General features: G+C 44.5%; 1 protein-coding gene across 4 annotated transcripts in view; it reads left to right on the forward strand.

Moving 5' to 3' along the window:
- Positions 1–14,888, forward strand: part of sema3fb (sema domain, immunoglobulin domain (Ig), short basic domain, secreted, (semaphorin) 3Fb) — a 70,494-nt gene that overhangs the window by 28,980 nt on the left and 26,626 nt on the right. For all 4 annotated transcript variants that reach the window (XM_083770744.1, XM_083770743.1, XM_083770746.1 and 1 more), the window contains exons 3-4: positions 12,912–13,072; positions 13,942–14,004. In XM_083770744.1, the coding sequence (XP_083626870.1) occupies positions 12,912–13,072; positions 13,942–14,004 (224 nt within the window). The remainder of the gene's footprint in view (positions 1–12,911; positions 13,073–13,941; positions 14,005–14,888) is intronic.

Consider the following 14,888-nt stretch of genomic DNA (forward strand, 5'->3'; position numbering starts at 1 on the left):
GTCTGTGCAAGGGGAGATCCTATGGCTTCCCGGAGTACTGAACGACCGAAATTAACCATATTAATGGATCTTTTTACTGAACGACCGAACGATGATCCGGTTCACTGAAATGAATGATAGTTCCCAGTTAGTTGGAAATCAGACCATGATTACTATAAATCCTAATCTATGGACTGCCTGCTGCAGTCTCAATTTGCTTCATTCCCCCCCCCCCCCCCCCCCCACCAACAATTGCCTCTATGGGATATAATCTACCATTGTAAATTAGAACATAATGAGGATATTAGACTGACGTACCGCCGCACTCCAAGACATGTTCATAAACAGAACTGTAAAGTTGCGGAAAACCAATGTTTACTAAATTAGTTTCTGCCTGCAGACATGATTAGCCACTTTCAAACCGTATACGCCTCATTGCTATAATTATATAAATAAATGGATCCGGTGTTGATCCAGCATCCATCAAGATACTCTTTGATGCGGGCCAATTCGGATCCAGGCTCAATACATCACTATTGTCTCATTCGGCTAAAGCTCAAGTTCTATTTTGAATTACCCACAGCAGAGTTTGGGTGAAAATGTATCAGATGCTTAAGATTGAGCCCTCTCCATTTTCACTATACTGCTTTAGCACAATCATGGGTTTGTAAAGCAGACCTTGAGAAAAGTCAAGATCCATCTTCATTACAACAAGTGTTCTGGTCTCATGTCTCTCTCGATCCCATTCACCCCTAAGACTCAGACAGCTGAGCCAGAGGGGTGAAGAGGAAAGAGTGTCTGCATCCAAGGGATTATAGTCCGACATGAAGCTGGGGCGAACCGGTATAAGATAAGGAATGCTAAAGGTAATTGGGTTCTTCCAATCACTAGTTCTTTCTTCTTTGGGCTATTTTGTGTTTCTTAAAATTCATGTAGCCTACTTAACTGTAGTAATCCTAGGTCTTCTAGAATCTAGAGGAGCTATGATTAAACATGCAGTAAGAATTCAGCAATTCCAGTACTTCAGTCAGTACTTACTTGCAACTTTTTCTGGCTTCTGTACCTCTGTCAAATTAATTGTCCATGCTGAATGTATTCAGGAAACCAGACGGTATGCACATAACTGTGGCGAGACAGATATATACATGTGATTCATTGGTTCACAGAGTGTAGTAATTCATATTCTTTCTGCACATGGTTCTCCGCTGAGTTGGACTTTGGAGCACAAGGCTCTTGGAGTAATGGCAGAGAGGTTATGACCCCCAGGCACGCGCTCACAGCCATGCGCACGCATATACACGCACGGCCGCATGCACATACACGCAGGGTCGCGCACACACACACACACACACACACACACACACACACACACACACACACACACACACACACACACACACACACACACACACACACACACACACACACACACACACTCTTCCTCTGTTGCATAAAAAACACATCACTATTTCGTCCAGGCCGGCCAGTAATGCTACTTTACCCCAGGCAATCCCTGTTTGCTGATTCCACTCAGGCTGTGGAGAGATAACCCTGACCCTGAACTAATCCCAGATTAAACCAGAGCATAAAGCTCTACCGCTCCGGCCTGGTGACCTCTGAACTCCCAGCTGAAGTCGGTAGTATTCTCAGCCCTTCTGACCAGCGATCCAAACAGTAGCTCCTATCAACACACCGCACAGGTTTATTTATTTTTTTATCCCTGCGATAACAAACAAGAAATGGCTTCCATAGTCATATTTCAGATAATATCTAATCAAGTAATTTTGCTTCAAATGTGAGGTGGCCGAGCATACAGTAGAATGCAACTGATTTACAACAGCGATTCATCGAAGATGCACTGTATATACACACACACACACACACACACACACACACACACACACACACACACACACACACACACACACACACACACAAACGTACAGTTTGGTTGCACAGTAGACACAGGGGATGGATGGGATGGGAAAATGGCCCACATAGCTGTAGATTGTTAATAAAACACACCTCCACTAAAACAGAGTGGTGTTTGTGCAGATGTGTGTGATTAGATCAAGGCTCTCCTGGGAGGATCTTGTTCCCTACTAGTTCTCTCCCCTGCTTTCACGTCATATTCAGCCCTAGTGTTATAGGTTTTCGAGGTGAAAGAGATGTTCACTTGAACAGAGAGCGCAACTGCAATCTGCTTCCATCTTTCCTGCTGCGGCGACTGCATTTTATCGACAAAAAAAAACCCATCCGGCGCCTCACTGGTTGATATCCAAATAATAACCTGGAATCGAGACAGCACAGAGATATGTCCCCATGTTGTTCATTACCTGATAGCACTGTTGGCGCAGCCGTAACATCTGTCTGCTGTGACAAGAATTGAGATACAGATGGAGAGGAAATGTAGGCCTCCCCCACACAGTCCTCCCCCATGCAGCCTCCAGTCCCATCGACCATCCCTTCCCTTCCCCCGTCTATCAGCTCGTCTGGCTTAGCAGGCAACAGGAGAGGGTTTTAGGTGATGGGAGCCAGAGGCTCCGCCGCGATAAGGCCATCTCTCCGCATGAGAGCCCATCGGAGCTGACAGTGAATACAAATTGGTGCCATTAGCAAAGGGGTGGAGAAGCAGGCTGAAGGGACAGGGCACTAGAGAGTCCTAATTATAGGGTGGGTGAACCCCCCCCCCCCCCCCCCCCCTCCATACCGCCTGGCTGAGGGGTCGAGGGCGCTCGTGATTGGTAGTAATGAGGTGGCACTGGCATTGTTGGTAAACAGAGGGGCATCCCAGCTCATCATTATGGCTGATGATCATGGTTCTTGCTTTTCACATGCTTCCCAACAGTAAAAATCTGTGACTATTAGTGTGTTGGCCTCTCCCACAAAAGTATGGAGTGTAAGGGAAGAAAAGACATGGATGTATTGTGTAGAGATGCCCTCTGACTGAGCATAAAGTAACACAGAGGATTGGCACGTGCTCACGCACGCACGCACGCGCGCGAGCACACACACACACCTGCAATGCACAGAGGCCATCTCCATGCCTAGACATGCATTCAGAGGATGCAGTGAAGCTTGACCAGCAGGTCACAGGCAAAGTATCATAAGAGATTACTGATGCACGCCAGGATCTCTCTCTGGCATTAACACAAGGTACAGATCGCATTTTCCTATCCTTCCAGTCTTTGCCGTGCGGTGAATGACATGTCCTATCTGATGTGTGACCCCCCACCATTATCCTCTACTCCTAAAAAGAGAGGACTTAAGCCAGGCTGGGCAGCTGCTCTCCTCTCGTGCTGTTATTGTTCCTTGTCATTTATCTGCATAGCTAGCTGAGTATATACCTGATCTGAAGCAATCACAGTGGCATTCTTCAACGGCTGTGTCAGACCTCTCCACTGGCTTTGAAGCGTGAAGCCCAACGCAAACCCAAACAACTCCTGCTAATGTTTGACATGAAGAGAGAATGTGTTGAAGGAAGCTGTTGGAGGTCCATCAAACGTGGCTCTGTGTACCCGGAGAGTTGCTGATTAGAAGTGACTCTTCTGCCAGTCAAAATAGACCTGGTCGACCATTGGCAGGCAACCTTGGGCGAGGGTTACAGCGGCAAGGGTCGCCATTCGCCAGTGATGCCTTCTAGAAGAAAACAATTATCAATCAAATTGTCAGACATACTGTAGCACCCTCATCTTTTGCACAACTTCTCTGTGTAAAATACAGCCGCCTCACACCCCTTCTCCTGCTCAACTTTTTGCTGATTGATTGGCTCAAACTGACTGACTACAGGCGACAGCCAAGCCAAGATTTCATGAGATTTAATGAGTAGTTGGAATTTGTGTTTTGAATCCGTCTCCCGACCTCTTCCGTGACTTCCAACTAAAACTGAGAATATACTCACACCAACTTAAGCAGACTAACTCCAGCTCTGTTTTCAGCCAACCATCAGTTTGGTGTATTTCAACTACCCAAGGAAATATACAGTAGGGCCGCCCACCACCATGTCAGCATAATGCGTGTAGACTTCCAATGGACATGGTTTGTTCTAAATGCTCAAAAAGATGCCGTCATCTCCAAACTTCACCTGTCTTGGTGCTCTGGGATCATTCCTGCATCAATGCAGTCGCTATCTCATATATACAGGAAGTGCCCGTGAGAAAGTTGTGCAGAGTATGCAGAACAACAAACATAATCAGATGCAGGCATCTGGAGATGTGCCAACTCTCTTGATCTTGTAGATGCATCAACTTTGTACGGATATTTTATTCTTTAAACTTTGCGGTGTGTGTTTAATGGCGTGTGTGCGTGCATTTCTTATGGCTTTGTTGGGACACTTGGCAGTGAGGTGCAAATTCATTTACACCCAACAGTTAAATACAACACATCATGCCAATAGTCAAACACAAGCTTCAAACGTTAGTTAGTAAAACCTAAAAGATTTCATGAGATTTCATGAGTTGTTGAATGATAACATCAGTCCAAACTCCAAACTCTGAAAAGCATGGATGCAAAAAACAAAACCATTTTCTCATATTTCTCTGCAAAATGTGGCCGTGTTTACAATAGCAGAGTGAAAGTAAATCTCCTGGAGCAGCATTTGATAGCCATGTAACTGCTTGGACTGAATGACAGTGACTCTGATCACACAGCAGATAGCAGCTGTCTTTGTGTTCAAACTCAGCCCAGTTCCCAAGTTCATCACCACACTCTTTGTAAACCCTGCCACGCAACCCGAGTTGTGCCCACGACAACAAATGGGTCAGTGCAGACTGCACAGTCATGCAGCAGGCGCACTTCCCTAAATATTACGAGTGCTAAGAAAAGTAGACAAATTAACGAGAGAATCTGTGTCTTCCCCTAATGTCAGACAAATCTCGTAAACCGGTGGCAATGTTGCCAGGGTGGTTCAGCCCATCACTGTACGTTGTGAAAAGGTGAGCCAACTGAGTCCAAGCATTATTGACCTGAATGTCAATAATGTAAACTGCATTGGGATTCCATAAATCACAGTTGAAAAGAAACTGGGCATATTGTAAAGTCATAAGATTTTATTTTCTGAAGCATTCCTGTGCTTCAGTGACAGCATTCAAACTATTTGGCCCGGATCCCTGAAAAGCACAGTCGTGGCTTTGATGCCCCCCCACCCCACCCCACCCCCAAACACCGTAATTATCACTTCTGCCACTCTGGTGTGTGAACTCACACACGTCCCTCACACATAGGCTGGAAGAAACTGCCTCAGGACACTGCTTACGGAACAGTGTCATTCAACCTCAAGCCAACAGGATGTTCCTCTACACCTTTTATTACACGTCCATAAATTATTTAATCAGTCCCTAATAACCACCTTGTTTGTCCATTGATAAATGTGTCGGCGTAGTTTGGTTCAAAACGTCTGCGGTCTGTGTGAGCATTCCAACCCTCAAATCACTGTTGTTCCGCTCTGATGAGGCTGTCATCCCTGAATAGAAGGATGTACTGACGCAATGGTTACAGTTGCCAGTTGCATGGAGGAAAACCGCAGAACCCCGGATTGTCCAGGTGGCTGGGAGTCCACATGAATAGCTCTTTCTCTATTTAGTGTCAAAGCCACAGACCCCAAAATCCATTCAATTCATCTTTCACTCTCTGTGTTTTATTATTTCTTTCTACCCCCATTCCCCTTCTTTCTTACCCCCAGTAGGCCTACTTTCAACAGAGGCCAGGGCATGCTTCAAGCTCCAACATGCTCTGCTTCATCGTTGGCAGGGACCTGCACTTTTAATTTACCCCGTCTGAAACCAGAGAAATATGTAACGCGGTAGAGTTCCCTGATCAGTCGCATGTAGCTAATGTGAGCCCTGTGTTTGTGTGTGTGTGTGTGTGTGTGTGTGAGTGTGCGTGTGCGTTTTTTTTTACATGTACTATTTCTTCTCCCTGTTTCTCTCGCTGCGTGTTATGCCTAAACATACTGTACTGTACAGACTCGAGTTTTCCATGATCCAATCATTTGCCTTATGTGACTTGTAGACTTGCCAGGAAAGTTTAGCATGGGGTGAACTGTGCACTCTTAAGTCATACTAGATGCAGTAATCTTGCCTTAATGAGAGGAAGCTCTTATGTTTCCGAAGCATGCCACAGAGGAGGGTGCATTAGCTTGAATATGATACGCAAATTCGCTCTCCTATTTCCCTCATTTGACAGCACGGTGGGAATTTATTTCACATTCACATTAGCCTATATATGCGTCTCATCATCGATGGAGATGAGCTCTTTTGAGTTGTGCTGTACACCAGTTAACTCAGCATGTTCCTGTCCAAACATATTTCCAAAGTAAACTGGGCCTGTGGGCTATTAATTGGAGATGGAGAGATATGCTATAACATGCAGACCTGCAGCCCTGGAGATCAGAGTCAGCAGCCAACTATTCTCGAAGGAGGAGGGAGGGCCCATTCTGACAGCGAGGCATGTCTCTCCTCTGTGATTGCTGCCTTTTTCCCTTTATCTTTTGTTAACATTCAACCCTTATTTAACCAGGCATGTTGGCTAAGAGTAATACATTCTTATTCATCACATCGGGGGTTGCAAAGGGAGTGATAGTTACACGCACGCACGCACGCACGCGCACACACACACACGCACGCACGCACGCACGCACGCACGCACACACACACACACACACACACACACACACACACACACACACACACACACACACACACACACACACACACACACACACACACACACACACACACACACACACACACACACACACACACACACACACACACACACACACACACACACACACACACACACACACACACACACACCTGACAGTCTCCAAGTGCAGTTACTGTAGTATTACCGATGGCCTCTGAGCAGCACCACTTGAGCAGTGTTGTTGGAGTTTGTTTCCATTTAAACCACTTTAACCCTGCTGTTCCATATTCTTGTCATATCATGATAGGGAGAAAAAAAATCATATATTTTATTCAATCATTTTATTGCAGACCTACAAGTGATGCGACGCATGAGCTTGTAGATCAGCTATTTTCGGAATAATTTTGAATAATTTTATGGTTAAGTTGTTATGGGATACCGTATGAGAGACATATCGTTGCCTGAGGTTGTATAACGAGAGCTATTAAGGCCATGTGCCATAAGTATCCATAGCTTTGTTCAGTCACAAATACAATGTGAAAATAGCATTTGATCAACACTTTAATCACTTTGATCAACCCTTGGGGTACACAGCCGTTCTCTGAACGGTTGAAGGCTGCTGTTTTCCACTCTGTGGTTTGGTTCTTTTGCTCCTGGATAAACTGCAGCATCTTCCGAGCCATAAATCCATCCACACCATCCACAACAACAGCGTGCTTGACAGCCGATCATAGTCCATGATTTGCTTAAGCAGCAGTTGCGCACCATGACACGATACGATACGACTCTTGGTCCTTTCATCTCTCCCGTCTCCCATGGGCAAGTAAAGGATAACATATTTATTTGTAATTACATTTTCAGCACAACTGCTTTTCTGTTTTCTGCAACCCAACATCAAGGATATTAATGAAAAGGCACATGTGAAACAATGTTCTATAAAAAAGTAGAATATACGTGCCGTCCACAAAGACTCTAAGACTATAATTGATTTTTGCCATGTTATCGCAAATTATTTCAGCTTTTTACTGGCGTTGAATTAATGAAAACCGTTAAAACATCCTACCGATACAAAGCTCTCACATGCATTCTCACTGTGAACATAATAATGTACTTTAGCTTTTGTATGACCTTGAGTACACAACCCTGTGTGCCAAATGATGGCATTAAGACTTAAGATTTGGGCCTGATTTGGGTCACAAAATAATACCACCTTCTCTTATCCTTTTGACCAAAATTAGCAATACATTATTTTATTATATGCTTGTCACAAAAATTATAATACAAAATAATAATAATAATAATAATAATCTATATATCTAATCAACCCTGTTATGCCAGGGCACACTGACAGTGTTGAGTTGTGGGAACTGGCGGTAAGCTGTGATAACCAGCAGAACCTTGAGTTGCATGGGAAAGAACAGGGGATTGTCCATGTTCAATAGACTGAAGACAGTGGACAGGATCGCCACTCACCGGAGAACTCTGAGCTTCACCTACTGTGTGATCGGCTTCCTTTCTGTATGCTACTCAAGTATGTGTTTGCACGGGAGTGTGCGCACACTCAAGTGTGTGTGTGTGTGTGTGTGTGTGTGTGTGTGTGTGCTTTTGCATGAGCATGCAAGCAAGAAAGTAAGCGAACAGGAGACTAACCTCTTCTTGTGTGTATGTGTGTGTGTGTGTGTGTGTGTGTGTGTGTGTGTGTGAGTGTGAGTGTGAGTCTGAGTGTGTGTGTTTGTGTGTGACTGTGGACGTGAACGTGTAAGAAGGCACGTGAAAGAGTAGAGAGAGTTGCATTGAGTGAAGGATCAGATTCCCTAACCAGCTTACTTTCACCTCTAATAGAGCCATTGCCATTTCATGGCGGGAAGTGATGCAGTCCTTAAACAAAGCCCCCTTCTGTGTGCTCACGGACCCCCCAGAATGAGCCTAAAGCCAACACACAGTAATGGGCTACTTTAAGACTTGATCTGGCTCTAATAGACGTGCTTGTGCATTGCGCCGGCCCTCTGAGATTCAGCGGACTAAGCCTGCGTATGCAGAAAACGCTGTCACTTACACGTAGTAATGTGGTTGCAGAGAAGATGAGAAGAGTTCAGCCTGAGTTCCTTTCCTGCTCAAACTTGTAATCACCTTGCGTTACATGGGTGCATATTAGTGACTGTTGACTGTTTACCGTCAAATAACTAGAATGAACACAGCATCCATAAATCTATCCGTCAAGTAAAACCCAGAGAAGGAGGAGGAGGCTCGTCTTTTGAATGTAGAGACCACGCGAGAGCAGACGATGTCAAACCCACAGTTGGCCATTAATCTTGATCATGCACGAGGGAGCACAACCCCCCCCTCCCCTGCATGTCTTTCCTAGCGGGTATGACTGGGTGTTTGCCGAGGCCCAGTCTCAGGCCAGGGACCTGCTGGGCTTGTTTCCACAGGTGGCCTGACCTCCAGAGCACTGCAGCAGCCAGCAGCAGCGCTCAGCCTGCTGTCATTATAAGTCCTGGATAGACATTTCATAGAGGCACACTCCCCTGTGTCTGCCTGGAGACACATTATGGGAGGAAACACAAGGAGGGAGAGAAAGCAAAGCATAATGTGGAGTAGCTGGCGTGCTCGCATGATTTTGTGTCCAGTTTTCTCTCTGTGTGATTTTTTTTGTGTATGTTTACCCCTGTTGAGACATTAGGAAGTTTCATTGCTGTGGTATAAAACATCCTTGTGGTTTTTAGGTTTGACAATGAGCTCTGTGTTTAACTGCTGAAGAGAGTCCCCCCTAATGACTGGAAGAGAAACAATTGGCATCACAGACTGTTTTAAAGATACAGTATAAGGAGATTTCAGCCCAGTCTGCTGGGCTTTGATTAATTAATAATTTATAACATAATTGCAACAAACAGAGGATGCATGTTTGAATTGCATTGCCTTTGGTCCAGTTTATCACACAACAGAGTTTGTCAGTATAATACAGAGCAGGGTGATATGACTTCCAATCACGATTATTTCGAACTTTTGCCTCAATTTTGATTACTGAATGATTATTTTATAAATGTACTTTTTTACTTTGCCCGCATAGTTATGGTAAGATCTGTACTGTAAATGTTGCATGCTCGCTATTTGTGCACGCCACCATTGTACAACGAAATATAATACAATTACACATTTTTCACGTCCATTTGTTGCAGGAAGTGGGGCAAAAAACTGGTTCTCGATTATTCGATGTACCTACAGTAGAACATCAAGTTATTATTAGAGGTTCTACTGTTTCAATGTTTGCTTCTTTTTGTTAATTGCCGAAGAGACTGATAAAACCATTATAGGATGCACGATGCCTCACATACTACAGTATTTTCTTTACATTTTGGTTATGGTGGATTTGGGGAGCGTACATTTAGGAGCCCATTGTCTCTACATTATGATCATTATCAGATCAAACTTTTTCATGTCAAGGACCCCCAAATTGACACTAATTAGCCCGCAGACCCCAATTTGAAAAGATATGCCAGGGACCTCCATGAGAGGAGATTCTTACGGCTCTAGCAGTGATTCTCAACCTGTACATTTTCAAAGACCCCCAGTTTGACATGCATTAGTTTATGGACCCCCATTTAATGGCATATTTCTATCTGGGACCCCCAATTTATATTGTAAAATCAATGTTAATTTAACTCCGAGAGTGTACAAAATTGAACCAAATTGACCCGTTAGGGTCCATTTGGTTCCATTTGTACACTCTCAGAGTTACAGACCCATAAGGGTCCATTTGGTTCCAAACTATCATTTAACTGGGGACCCCCTGGAACCGCTGCATTACAGGGTTGGATTAGGTTTTATTTAGGTTGGATGTTTTGGGATGTAGAGCTCTCTATATGGTGTGTTGTTGCTATGCAGTGTTCACATTGCTCCCTCAGCTGACAGATGGTCCCATCCAGCTACTCTCCGACAACAAACACACAGCGAGGACTCGCTGACAACCTGCCTCAAAAAGGTCTTCAATTGGGCCCTAGGAATGTGTGTGGTGTGTGTGTGTGTGTGTGTGTGTGTGTGTGTGTGTGTGTGTGTGTGTGTGTGTGTGTGTGTGTGTGTGTGTGTGTGTGTGTGTGTGTGTGTGTGAGAGAGAGGGGGGGGGGGGGTACTGGGGGGTGGCAAGTGTATGAGACATGTGTGTGAAATATGTGCAAGTGCACCATTTCCATCTAGTGTGTAATACTCGGCAAACACACATGGATTCTCTAAAGTAACATTGTCAGTATTCATTTAACTCTGAGAATATAAAAAAGGATCTGAAGCATTTTACTGTGTGCGTGGTGTTGTGAAACGCACGCACGTACACATACACGCATGCACACACTGAAACACAGAAACACACACACAGAAAGAAACACATGCACACAAACACACACACATAAACACAGCAGAGGGTCAGAGTGGTTAGGGACTCATCATTCAACTTAAGTCTCCAACACAAATAATCACATCGATGGACCACATGTGTCAGCACCTGTACAGGGCCTGACAGCTGTCAATCACTCCTCTGACCTATAAACATTCCCCGGGCAGGCCCCATTATTAGATCAAACTGTATAAATATAGCTAATGCTATTAATCATTGGTTATTGACGTAACCCCCTGTTAAATTTAGACCTGGCATGAAAGAGTGGTGCAGATCAGATTCCTTGGGGAGTTCGTTTAGAATGGTCTGTAGATGGTGTTTATTTTAAGAGCTGTTGGTGGTGGACATGTGGATGGCACTGCCTTGGCATCCAGACCACTTCCCCGCAAGCGCCCAGGCAGCTGCAGCGGAATGTATCCTTTAGTAAGCTACCTTTAAACCTTCTGCAATGAGCATAGCATGCGTATCTGCTTAGGGTTTTCCCAAGGCATGCCACATTGCTGGGGCTGAGCCACACATTTGGAAAACAGGTCCTGCACAGAGTGCTTAATCATCTACAGTACCTGCAACATTTTATGGACCCGAAATGGTTTTTATTTTTAGACACTTTAGACACTGGGTTATGCTTTGAAACTCTGACGTTCCACATTGGTGGTATTACTACGAGTTTCTTCCTGCTTCCTCTAATCATACTTTACACACCCATGCGGCGCATGCGCTCATATACAAATGTGTAAATATACTCAAACTCTGCTTCGTGTTTTCACAGTTTATCTTTGGGTTTCCCCTCACCCACATATTAGCCACTAAAACAACACATAAGTAGTCGTGGTATCCTGGATGTGTGATTTTTTGCTTTAAAAAAAATGTTTGCGGTCTGCTGGTTTGCAGAACTACGGTACATAGTAAAACGGGGCTTTCCAGCCGGCTGGGTGAAAAGAAAACCTCAATATTTGCCTCAACATTATATGAGTGCCACCCGGTAAATCCTTTCACCTATTATATGCTGTGTATAGGCTGTGGAGGAGTATGTTTGTCTATGGTGTGGTGTGGGGCCTCTTAAACTGCACGGCCCTGCCTGTATGTATGCTGTCACTGAACCAAGGGAAAACACATCAAACAAGCACTCTCCAGCACAGAACTGTAGGAAGATAGGGTTTCTCCTGACATGGTGGCACTCGTCGACTGCATTGTGTTGCTACAGAAGCACACCCCTTGACCCTCAGATCATGGCTGATACTTCACTGTGATGCGTGCGGGTGCGCGTGTGTGTGTGTTTGTGTGTGTGTGCGTGCGTGTGTGTGTGTGTGTGCAGCTTCTACATACATATTTGTAATCATTTGACCACATCACATCCACCCTCCTTTCACTCCACTGGCTCCCCATCACCTTCAGGACTAGTTTCAAGATCTCCCTTGTGACCCATCAGTGCATCTATGGCAATGCCCTGTGTGTGTGTACTGTGTATATATATATATATATATATATATCAAATCAACCATTCCCCCTAGAAGACCTCTTCCTCTCACAGCAGGCAGTATTGAGCCATCAACACAGCTAGACAGACATTCAGTAGCACTTGTCTCCGATCTTTGGGATTATGTTACAACAGTGTTGGTGGAAAACCATCAGATAACTTGGGTATGCAAGAGTGGCATGTGGAATGTGTCAGTTGAGCACGGACGTGTGTAACTGTGGATGTGTGCATGCGTGTGCACGTGTGTGTGTGTGTGTGTGTGTGTGTGTGTGTGTGTGTGTGTGTGTGTGTGTGCACGTGCGTGTGAGGGTGTGTGTGTGTGTGTGTGTGTGTGAGCACATGCGTGCGTGTTACGTGCGTGTTGTGTGCGTGCGTGTTGCAGCTGTCATTAATGGATACATTTCTGTGTCTGTGTTTGTGCAGAACTGAGGTCTACTGGTACTGCCCACCACTTTGCTTATCTTCTCAACACCACCGACTACCGAATTCTCCGCATGGATGAGGATCACGACCGTATGTACGTGGGCAGCAAGGACTACATCCTCTCCCTGGATCTCCATGACATCAACAAAGACCCACTCATTGTAAGACATACTGTACCTCCATTCCATTCCATACCACAGCTCTGCTACAATCTCCCCAGTTCCCTTAACAGGCTGTTATTTTGGGGGAGTAGAGCCAGACCTTTTTTTTTTTACAACATCAGTATGAGCAATTAGGCAGCCACCTTCAACCTGGTGCCCCTATTTAGGCAAACATTTTCATATGTCTTAAAGCTCACACAGCAGAATGTGATGCACTGTGAGCTTTCTATTTTTGTGAAGGTTTAATCAAATCAATGTTTTTCGGCATCTGACCCAAACATCTGCCATCAGTCAGGCTCTATTTATTAGGGATGTCCCGATACACTTTTTTTCATTCCCGAACCGATCCTGATAACACAATTTCTGTGTTAGCCGATACCGAATACCGATACCAGTGTTGTGATCTCGTGTTGTGTTTATAGCAATCTAGCTATATACTGTATCTCCTGCTGTGTTTATAGCAGACTCCTCACTCAAATGTGCACTTGCAGTTTGGGGCATCTCGAAAGCAAACTCCACATGCCCCAACATTTTATTTACCTGCCATAGCCCTTACCCCTGTGTCGGATCGGTGGTTAGACTGGCAGATTCGCCGATACCGATACAGTATCGGGACATCTCTAGTATCTATTTGTCATTCTGTGGCCCCCAGCTGCAGCCATCTTAGCTATCCCACCTCCAGTTAGTGTTGGTGAGCATCTCGGTCAGGGTGATATGGGGGGGGGGGGGGTGTCAATAACCCCACAGGACTAATGGTACACTATAGCCTTGGTTAAATATCCCTGTGGTCGTTTGAGTCCCTCCATGTATGCAGTGTTGTAGAATGTGTAGGATGACCATCAAATGATCTTTGTTTCTCCTGCTTACAGCTTCACTGGCCGGTGTCCCACCAGAGAAGGATGGAGTGCATTCTAAGTGGAAAGGATACAAATGTAAGTACATCTGCATGATGGATCTGTGCCGTCTTTACCGTGTCCTCCATGGCTCTATATTAGCCCCTCTACGGCTAAATAAATAAATAAATAACAGATCTAAAAGCTCACAATTTCATCGCAGGGTATAGATACAGTATTTTTTATTTTCTTTACCAAATATTCATCTGTTGACAAAACTGCACACCCAAATTTACGATTCAGTCCAATGGATTTGAATATACCCTGTGGAAAACCAGCAACAGAAACGTCAAATATGCACAGTCTGTAAATCCTCACAACGTTCCAAAAACATAGGTCACCATGAAAAATTATCATTGGAGAGTTTTCAGTTTAAGACGCCCATTGAAATAGTGCTCACCTGCGGGACTGTGTCTTGGCCTAGTAAAAAGCTGGTTCCCTCCTGTCTAGCCAGGAGGACTGGAATGAGAGAAGCCCAATCATTTCACCCAGCTCCTCTCTGCCAGCTCAGGGACTGTAAGACCACTGGCAGACAGTTTAGTCTGACTCTGAATATATTGATGCACAGTACGTATTGTTGGTCTACTGACTACTGGTCTACTCAAACTTTCATAATTCACACTAAACAATTAATGCAGTGGTGTAAATTACTCTAGTAAAAGTATCAATACTGCAATCTAGAAATACTAGTAAAAGTCTGGAATTCAAAATGTCCTTAAAGTACCAAATGTAAAAGTACTTGTTATGCAAATGTATTTAAACCTTTTGAAAATAGCAGATCTACAAGCTCACAATGCTTTTCAAATGGCCAAGATGTATAGGGCTGAAGTAGTTACTGTATGTTTTGTAATAAGAATCTAAATCTACAAAGTAACTAGTAACAAAGGTTTTCAAATAATTGTAGTAGGCCTAGAGTAAAAGTA

Source organism: Protomyctophum parallelum (genome assembly GCF_964188405.1).
Source record: "Protomyctophum parallelum genome assembly, chromosome: 8".
Classification (NCBI taxonomy): Eukaryota; Metazoa; Chordata; class Actinopteri; order Myctophiformes; family Myctophidae; genus Protomyctophum; species Protomyctophum parallelum.